This window comes from Salmo salar, chromosome 20 (genome assembly GCF_965601325.2).
Source record: "Salmo salar chromosome 20, fSalSal1, whole genome shotgun sequence".
NCBI classification, from domain to species: Eukaryota; Metazoa; Chordata; class Actinopteri; order Salmoniformes; family Salmonidae; genus Salmo; species Salmo salar.
Window position 1 is genome coordinate 19,220,511 of NC_138310.1, and position 10,533 is coordinate 19,231,043.

The 10,533-nt window shown below is 41.3% G+C and overlaps 1 protein-coding gene across 2 annotated transcripts in view; it reads right to left on the bottom strand.

Moving 5' to 3' along the window:
- The window catches only part of specc1la (sperm antigen with calponin homology and coiled-coil domains 1-like a), a 35,510-nt gene that overhangs the window by 13,932 nt on the left and 11,045 nt on the right, over window positions 1–10,533 (bottom strand). Inside the window, exons 5-9 of one of the 2 annotated variants that reach the window (XM_082966263.1) lie at window positions 9,998–10,205; window positions 5,209–5,282; window positions 4,784–4,959; window positions 2,700–2,866; window positions 2,421–2,542 (exon numbers count right to left, since the gene is read on the bottom strand). In XM_082966263.1, the coding sequence (XP_082822389.1) occupies window positions 2,421–2,542; window positions 2,700–2,866; window positions 4,784–4,959; window positions 5,209–5,282; window positions 9,998–10,205 (747 nt within the window). Of the gene's footprint in view, window positions 1–2,420; window positions 2,543–2,681; window positions 2,867–4,783; window positions 4,960–5,208; window positions 5,283–9,997; window positions 10,206–10,533 lie in introns of both variants that reach the window. The other variant, XM_014160418.3, reaches the window with a different exon arrangement.

The window sequence follows — 10,533 nt, forward strand, 5'->3', positions numbered from 1 at the left end:
TACATCTTGATTTACTCAGATTATCAATAGACTAGAGACGTAGCATTCAAATAAATCATTACCATTATGTTGTTATGTAGTTAGATTGATAAAAAAACGAAGTCAAATGGATTGTATGATGATATAATTGATTCATAAATGCTTACATAAACAGTTTTTTTTTTTTTTAAATCAAACATTTCAAATGTAATGATATTTAACTCAAAAGATCTGTCTGGATCAAGTGCCACTCTACGACATTGGCTAATACGATTTATTTTTCCCCCCCTGGTATCGTTTTGGTATCGAGAATCGTGATACTAAACCTGGCATCGGTATCTAAGTCAAGATTCTGTTATCGTGACAACACTACATTGCAGATTCATGAAAAATGCGTTAGAGGCAAACAGCTGACATGTTTGAAAAAATGTGTGAGAGTTTAAAACAAGAGAAAGAATCTTTGGGTCATATGGATGATTTGGATGCACTGACTGAGTCACTATGGATAAGAGCGTCTGCTAAATTACCAAAATGTAAATTAAGGGAAAGTGAGGTAACGGAATTAGAGCTATGGGACATATTCTCAAAATACTCAATCTCTCATGGTCTGTGTATGAGGCAAGCCCAGGGACTGTCAACTGTGACAAAGTGCCAGAGGAAGAGGAGGAAGTGATATCTGTGGAGTATTGGTGGTCTATAAACACTGTGAATATAGGACAACTCTTAACCCGATGGTCACAATAACTCTTTAACTAGTGCACCGCTCCCTGACCTAGTCAGCACAGACAACAATTCCTTGCCATACTGATCTGGCGGTTCTAAAACACACCATTTGATCTAGACCTTGATAAATACAGGCCGTTCGGAAAGTATTCAGACCCCTTGACCTTTTCCACATTTTGTTACGTTACAGCCTTATTCTAAAATGGATTCAATTCTTGTTTTTTCCCCCTCATAAATCTACACAAAATACCCCATAATGACAAAGCAAAAACAGGTTTTTATACATTTTTGCAAATTTCTTAAAAACAAAAAACTGAAATATCACATTTACATAAGCAGCGATTACAGCCTCAAGTCTTCTTGGGTATAACACTACAATCTTGGCACACTGTATTTGGAGAGTTTCTCCCATTCTTCTCTGCAGATCCTCCCAAACTCGGTCAGGTTGGATAGGGAGCGTCGCTGCACAGCTATTTTCAGGTCTCTCCAGAGATGTTCAATCGGGATCAAGTCCGGGCCACTCAAGAACATTCAGAGACTTGTCCCAAAGCCACTCCTGCATTGTCTTGGTGTGTGCTTAGGGTCGTTGTCCTGTTGGAAGGTGAACCTTCCCCTCAGTCTGAGGTCCTGAGCAGGTTTTCATCAAGGATCTCTCTGTACTTTGCTCCATCTTTTCCTCAATCCTGACTAGTCTTCCAGTCCCTGCTGCTGAAAAACATCCCCACAGCTTGATGCTGCCACCACCATGCTTCACCGTAGGGATGGTGCCAGGTTTCCTCCAGACATGACGCTTGGCATACAGGCAATCTTGGTTTCATCAGACCAGAGAATCTTGTTTCTCATGGTCTGAGAGTCCTTTAGGTGCCTTTTGGCAAACTCTAAGCGGGCTGTCATGTGCCTTTTACTGAGGAGTGGCTTCCATCTGGCCACTCTACCATAAAGGCCTGATTGGTGGAGTGCTGCAGAGATGGTTGTCCTTCTGGAATGTTCTCCCATTGCCACAGAGGAACTCTGGACCTCTGTCAGAGTGACCATCGGGTTCTTGATCACCTCCCTGACCAAGGCCCTTCTCCCCCAATTGCTTAGTTTGGCCGGGCAGCCAGCTCTAGGAAGAGTCTTGGTGGTTCCAAACTTCTTCCATTTAAGAATGATAGAGGCCACTGTGTTCTTGGGGACCTTCAATGCTGCAGACATATTTTGGTACCCTTCCACAGATCTGTTCCTCGACACAATCCTGTCTCAGAGCTCTACGGACAATTCCTTTCGACTTGGTTTTTGCTCTGACATGCACTATCAACTGTGGAACCTTATATAGACAGGTTTATTTCCTTTCCAATCGAGTTGTAGAAACATCTGAAGGATGATCAATGGAAACATGATGCACCTGAGCTCAATTTCGAGTCTCATAGCAAAGGGTCTGAATACTTGTGTAAATAAGGTATTTAACTTTTTTTTTTACTGTTTTCGCTTTGTCATTATGGGGTATTGTGTGTAGATTGATGAGGGAAAAAAACAATTCAATCCATTTTAGAATAAGGCTGTAACGTAACAAAATGTGGAAAAAGTGAAGGGGTCTGAATACTTTCCGAATCCACTGCAGCTATGTGTGAATGACTGGTCTAGTGTAAGCCAGGTTTTTATTGTGCGCTTGACCTGATGCCTACACTTAGAGCTTGCCATGCAAACAAACACACTGAAATGGGTTCCAGGTGGCATACCTGTATGGGTGAGATGGCGGCTGCAGGAGGGGTCTTCATGGGGCTGGGGCTCAGGGGAGTGCGTGGTAATGTGGCAGCAGGTGCTGTCGGAGGAGCAGGGGCAGCGGCCGTGGGGACTGGGCCTGTTGTGAACAGAAATCAGTCACATCCCACAGTAATACTACTACATTGCATTAGTAGTGCTGTTACTGCTATGCTTATTACTAGGAATATACAAGTGAAATGAGAATAAAAGTACAAAAAAAGTGGTCCATATCTTACACTCGCAGGTTGGGGTACCTTGTGAGGAGGCATTGTCAAAGCTCTTGATGAGGGTTTTGACGGTGGGAGAGGGCTCTGAGGAGGTAGAGGAGCGACGGCTCAGGCCCATGCCCTGCCTCAGTACAGCCAGATCCCTCTCCACTGCATTCATGTAGTTATACACCCTGCCCCTCTCCTCATCCTGCCTAAGGAGACAAACACCAACACACTCAATACATATCAAGGCACATCAGGTCCCACCTCACCCATTTCATGTGGATGCAAATACAGACCACCACATCCAGCTTCATCAATGTGGCAATCACTGTTAACCCAACCCTGCACACATACAGTACCAGTCAAAAGTTTGGACACACCTACTCATTCAAGTGTTTTTCTTTATTTTTACTATTTTCTACATTGTAGAATAATAGTGAAGACATCAACTATGAAATAACGCATATGGAATCATGTAGTAAGCAAAAAAGTGTTCAACAAATCAAAAATATATTTTAGATTCTTCTAAGAAGCCACCCTTTGCCTTGATGACAGCTTTGCACATTCTTGGCATTCTCTCAACCAGCTTCACAAGGAATGCTTTTCCAACAGTCTTGGAGTTCCCACATATGCTGAGCACTTGTTAGCTGCTTTTCCTTCACTCTGCGGTCCAACTCATCCCAAACCATCTCAATTGGGTTGAGGTCGGGTGATTATGGAGGCCAGGTCATCTGATGCAGCACCATCACTCTCCTTCTTGGTCAAATAGCCCTTACACAGCCTGGAGGTGTGTTTTGGGTCATTGTCCTGTTGACAAACAAATGATAGTCCCATTAAGCGCAAACCAGATGGGATGGCGTATCGCTGCAGAATGCTGTGGAAGGCAAGCTGGTTTAGTGTGCCTTGAATTCTAATAAAATCACTGACAGTGTCACCAGCAAAGCACCCCCACACCATCACACCTCCTCCTCCATGCTTCACGGTGGGAACCACACATGCAGAGGTCATCTGCTCACCTATTCTGCGTCTCACAAAGACACGGCGGACGGAACCAAAAATCTCAAATTTGGACAGATTTCCACCGGTCTAATGTCCATTACTCGTGTTTCTTAGTCCAAGCAATTGTCTTTTTCTTATTGGGGTCCTTTAGTAATGGTTTCTTTGCAGAAACTCAACCACGAAGGCCTGATTCACGCAGTCTCCTCTGAACAGTTGATTTTGAGATGTGTCTGTTACTTGAACTCTGTGAAGCATTTATTTGGGCTGCAATCTGAGGTGCAGTTAACATTTACATTTAAGTCATTTAGCAGACACTCTTATCCAGAGCGACTTACAGTAGTGAATGCATACATTTCATGGTTTTTTTTGGTTTGTTTTTTTGTACTGGCCCCCCGTGGGAATCGAACCCACAACCCTGGCCTTGCACACACCATGCTGGCGTTGCAAACACCATGCTCTTCCAACTGAGCCACAGGGAACTCTAATGAACTTATCCTCTGCAGAAGAGGTAACTCTGGGTCTTCCTTTCCTGTGGCGGTCCTCATGCGAGCTAGTTTCATTATAGCGCTTGATGGTTTTTGCGACTGCATTTGAAGAAACATTCAACGTTTTGACATTTTCCAGATTGACTGACCTTCATGTCTTAAATGACAGACTGTCACTTCTCTTTGCTTATTTGAGCTGTTCTTGCCATAATATGGACTTGGTCTTTTACCAAATAGGGCTATCTTCTGTATACCACCCCTTCCTTGTCACAACACAACTGATTGGCTCAAACGCATTAAGAAGGAAAGAAATTCCACAAATTAACAAGGCACACCTGTTAATTGAAATGCATTCCAGGTGACTACCTCATGAAGCTGGTTGAGAGAATGCCAAGCGTGTGCAAAGCTGTCTTTTTTGGGAGGTTACTACATAATTCCATACATGTTATTTTATAGTTTTGATGTCTTCACTATTATTCTACAATGTGGAAAATAGCAAAAATACATAAAAACCATGGAATGAGTAGGTGTGTCCAAACTTTTGACTGGTACTGTAAATCTCCCCGATATGATCACAAGACAGCTGGCGTCGGCCACATGACACTTGGAATCAAGCACAGCGTGTTTCTCAGTGTCTCTTACTTGCGGTTCTTGACTTCGTCCAGCTCCTTGCCCAGCTTCTCGTTCTTCTCCTGGGCCTCGCGGAGACGGTGCCGCATATCCCCAATCTCCTCCTGTGCTTCCGACTTGATGTCATTAGCAATGACCACGGCTGTCTGCAGATCAGCCTGGAACTGACGCCACTCTGCCGACTCTTCCTGAACAGACAAACACACACGCGCGCACATACACAGACAGAAACACACACACACACACAGCAACATCATTTCGACCACTGAGCCGGGATAAAGCTAATGAGAACATTTGTGTAAGCAAATATCATCATATTGCTTTCGAGTGGATTCCAGTTGTAATGAACATGGCCCAAACCAAACCATAGTGCTTCTGTGCTTGACCGTGTCAGTGACCTCTGGTCCTCAGATGGCCCTATCCACTGGCCCACTCACCCTCAGCCTCCGGTGCAGAATCTTAATCTCCCGCTCCATGTCACGCTTCTGGTCCTGCAGTTTTTTTACAGAGTCTGAGGGAGGAAGCAGACATGGCTGAGTTCATGTGAACGGGCCACAGGATATATTCACACGCAGCGCAGGAAGAGAATCTGCTTTCAAACAATTCAAGAGCTGATCGAGACACTGACCTTAGCAGCACCAACTTATGAAACTAGAGGTTAGGGTTAATTATTGTGTAATTCAGTCTATGAAGTAAACTTGAATCCCATTGACGCCAATAGCAATATAGCTACACGTCAAGGAGTCTAAAAGGCAAAAAAAACATGATTGACTTTATCTACCAAGCGTATCAGAGTTAACATGTTATTTTCTGTTAAATAACAAGTTCATACAGCGTCTTCAAAAAGTATTCACAAGCCTAAATAAATTCAAGAGTAAAAATGCACTTAACAAGGCACATAATAAGTTGCATGAACTCTGTGTGAAAGTGTTTAAAATGATTTTTGAATGACTACCTCATCTCTGTAGCCCACACATACAGATAGTTGTAAGGTCCCTCAATTGAACAATGGATTTCAAACACAGAGTCAACCACAAAGATCAGAGAGGTTTTCCAATGCCTCGCAAAGAAGGGCACCTATTGGTAGATGGTTAAAAAAAAAAAAAAAGCAGACATTAAATATCCATTTGAGCATGGTGAAGTTATTAATTACACTTTGGGTGGTGTATCAATAAACCCAGTCACTAAAAGAGATACAGGCATCCATCCTAACTCAGTTGCCGAAGAGGAAGGAAACTGCTCAGGGATTTCACCCTGAGGCCAATGGTGACTTAAAACAGTTACATAGTTTAACGGCTGTGATAGGAGAAAACTGAGGATGGATCAACAACATTGTAGTTTCTCCACAATACTAACCTAAATGACAGAGTGAAAAGAAGGAAGCCTGTACAGAATAAAAATATTTAAAACATGCATCCTATCCTGTATGCAATAAGCCACTAAAGTAAAACTGCATAAAAATTGGCAAAGACATGACCTTCATGTCCTGAATATAAAGTGTTATGTTTGGGGCAAATCCAACAGAACACTGAGTACCATTCTTCATATTTTCAGGCATGGTGGTGGCTGCATCATGTTATGGGTATGCTTGTCATTGGGCAAAGGCTTGGGAGTTTTTTAGAATAAAAAGTAACGGAATAGCGCTAAACCCTAGAGGAAAACCTGATTCAGTCTGCTTTCCAACAGACACTGGGAGACAAATTCACCATTCAGCAGGACAATAACCTAAAACACGAGTTGCTCACCAAGATGACATTGAATGTTCCTGAGTGGCCTAGTTAAAGTTTTGACTTCAAATAGTTTTGCAAATCTATGGCAAGACTTGAAAATGGCTGTCTAGAAATGGTCATCAACCAACTTGATGAATGTTTTAAGAATAATATGCAAATATTGTACAATCCAGGTGTGCAAACCTCTTAGAGACTTACCCAGAAAGACTTGCAGCTGTAATCGCTGTCAAAGGTGATTCTAACATGTATTGACTCTTGTGTAAACTATTTCATTTTCAATAAATTTGCAAACATTTCTAAAAACATGTTTCCACTTTGTCATTATGGGGTATTGTGGGTAGATGTGTGAGAAACATTTATTGAATTAATTCTGAATTCAGGCTTTAATGCAACAAAATGTGGAATAAATCAAGGGGTATGAATACTGAGTGACTTATGAACACACAAATAAACAAAGTTCCTTACTTAGTCCTATTCAATTATCAACTAAATAGGCTAATAAATAGCCTAATGCATGGCTGGCTACTACTGCCTGTATTTATTCCAGACACAGATTTAGATGAAGGTAGGCTAATTCACTTGCCCCATATATTGTTTCACTTCTGAGAGGAGCAAAACTTCTCCCCCAACACTTATACCACAACATTTGTACAATCAAAATGAACTATCTACATTTGTACTTTTATTTATTTATGATCGGTAAACATGCCTGGGAAAGAATAAATAATAATTTCAAGAAGCATGGGCTTGGATCACGACAGACATTATGTGAAAACATTCGCGCGTGTCTGCCTGGGGAAATGTGGTCCCGCAAAGCCAGGGTTGTGGGTTTTCGGTTCCCAAGGGGGACCAGTAGGAAAATGAATGCACTCACTACTGCAAGTGGCTCTGGATAACAGCGTCTGCTAAATGAGTAAAATGTCAAATGAAATGAGAGCAGACGGAGAGCAGCTTGTTCAAATCCAATCGTTGCAGGAGGTTCAACCAAAACTAAGCAAGTTTCTTTACAGACAGAAATACTAGTCAATAGTTGTTTGGCACTCACAATGCTTCACACTGTTAGAGTGAAAGAGAGATGCGTGCTGAAGGCTGAAAATACAGATAATTAAAAAAAGATATACTCTTGTCATAATCGTATTCGGAAAATTCTCCACATCCATTACAATACTTGTTTTGACCGAGTACTCGGCAACACTCCTACTATACTGTTCACACTTTCCTCTGGCTGCAAGAAGCCTGACACAGCTCTACACAGCCACCATGTGGCACTGGCCAAAAGGTGGAAAAATGCATTGTGGGGTTCCACTGTTATGTCTTATGTGTAGAGCCAGGGGCTTCATTTATAACCATTGCATAAATTTCACACAAAATGTCTGAAAAGTCTGCGCACGTACAAAAATATAGAGATATAAAAACTTGGCGCACGCCATAGTATCCGAATGTTTCCCGTTACAAATCAGAACTGTCATAAAAAAACTGTGCGCCATGAACGAGCATTAAAACTCCACCTGGAAAACGGCCTCCATTCACATTTTATGGTGACAATAAAACCCTTTATTTGCTGTATAATTTAAAACTATTGGAATATTTAGTTTATCAATAGATTATTGGCAGTGCTGGAGAGTAGTAAACTACATGTAGTTCAACTAGTAATTTAACTACATTTTGCAGTAGCATGGTGGTAGTGGAACAAAATTCCCATCAGGTAGTGTTAACAGTAGTTAATAACCTTTTTGCCATGTAGTGGTGTAGCTAACTCCTGGAACTACACACTACTCTTTTAACAAAAATAAAATATGGGTAAAATGGCCAATCATTTTCGTTCTTTTTCGGCATCAGACTGCCTAACTCACTTGAAACCTTGTTTTTGCGATTAATAGAATAAATTACACATTCTGTTAACACCTGACTACAGAGTGATCTGTTCTTGCAATTTGTCATCTACGACATCTCAGATTTACATATGATAATTTTTCACAAAGCAGTTTTGATGCCGTGAACAATTTCTTTTTTAAGTAACTTTAATTAAGTAAACTATATTTTTTAAGGGTAGCTTTAGTTTAACTTAACTTCCTCAAGTGTGAAGTAATGGTAGCTTGGTAAACTATATTTTCAGAGTAGCTTCCCCAACACTGATTATGGGTTTCCATGTCCTGCCTTGGTATAGGTCTGAGATTAAATTGGATATGTCACGCAATACTGTAGCCTGCCCATACAGTTAAATACTTTACATAAGCTACTGGCTTATGTAAAATATAAGTTTTACTGTGTTGGCAGAATATTTTAATATTTTGCACAAATGTATGCTGTATCTGGCAAAGGACTGCCAGTTTCTACAGAAGAAAGAAATGGTCAATTGTTGTGGACCTGTCAGCAGAATTTTTGAATTCAACAATGTTTTTGCATTGACTTTTCCTCCTGCCTAAATATGATAGATTGCCTGCGAATTCTAAAACATAAAAAAATAAAAATACAGTACTTACAGTAGCATACTTCAACGTAAAATATCAACCGTTCACCTGTTAAATTCAACTGTAGGTCTATATTATAAACCACGCTGCATATGGGATGGCAAAACTTGAAATACATATAGTCTATCTATTTAATAGGCCCATGAGAGATGAGCATGGTCATTTGTTGTATGGCTACCTTGGGAATATGAACCCATCATGTCCAGAAAATGAATTTATTGTAAAACGGTTATGAAAATAAATAGGAAAAATATTCCCGTTGTCTAATTATATTAGACTCTAAAAATATTTTTTTTTTCACTCCAACGACTGCATTCTTGGTAATGTTTTCCTGTTTTTTTTTGTTGTTGCATAAAATACTTACTTCGAACACACAGACAGCGTCACTGCGCAAAACAGTACGCAGCATCATCTAGATATGTATGCAACAAATGTTAAACATTCACCTTCTGCTACCATTTCTGTCAAGCCGTCTACGCAGACAGTTTGACACATACGGTCGATAAATCCAACGTCTGCACCATACCACATCGAACGCAATGCCTCTGCAACGCAATACTGCAAGGCAAACGCAGCGTTTCATTGGAAATGAATGTAATTCTGGTGAACCAAAATGCAATGACGCTGTCGGTGTGATCGAAGCGTAAAGTTTGCGGGGAGGTGAGCACATTCTCTCAAGTATAAATGTCAACTTTAGCGTGAAACTTCCCAATTTAGTTAGTGAGCTGTAGAATCACTGATCGACAAATAGTATTCCCTGCCAAATAATAGGTTTGTGCGATTAAGATCTCCCCGTCAAACACACACGCACAACCAGACATGGATAGATTGATTGATGGCAGACAGCTTATGTTAATTACAAAACATTTCCTAAGATTCCTGCCTGCAGTAACATTAGTGGACAATGTTGGAATTACCGGTAAAAGCACAGTGCCTCAAAAAGTGCCCTAAAAATCCTGGACTTGACCCTGGAATAGATCTATGATGCTGTGACATGTTTTCCCCCTTGGCCATAGCCCACTCACTCTCTAGGTCTGTGATGATGAGGTTGTCGTGGAGTTTTACAGCTCGGTGCTGCTCCACCTCGTCCTCCAGCTCAAAGACGGTCTCCTTCATGTCCCCGATCTCAGTCTCCTTCTCCTGCAGCTCCCCGCGCTGCTTCTCCAGCCCACGCTTCTGCTCTGCCATTTGCTTCTGCTCCTGCTCCTGGATGTCCCGGTACTCCCGATCCAGCTGCACAAACCACCAGGGGACTCAATCATTATCTCATTCATAAACTAAATGGCCCAAATGAATGCTCATTCTTCTTTTCAGTGGTGAGGGTGCATATAAAGCAGACACATGCATTTCTATGAAAGCTTTTAACCTCTTCGCTATAGGGGGCAGTATTTTCACGGACGGATGAAAAACGTACCCAAATTAAACGGCCTACTACTCGGGCCCAGAGTCAAATATTAGCATATTATTAGTAGATTTGGGTAGACAACACTCTGAAGTTTCTAAAACTGTTTGAATGATGTCTGTGAGTATAACAGAACTCATATGGCAGGCAAAAACCTGA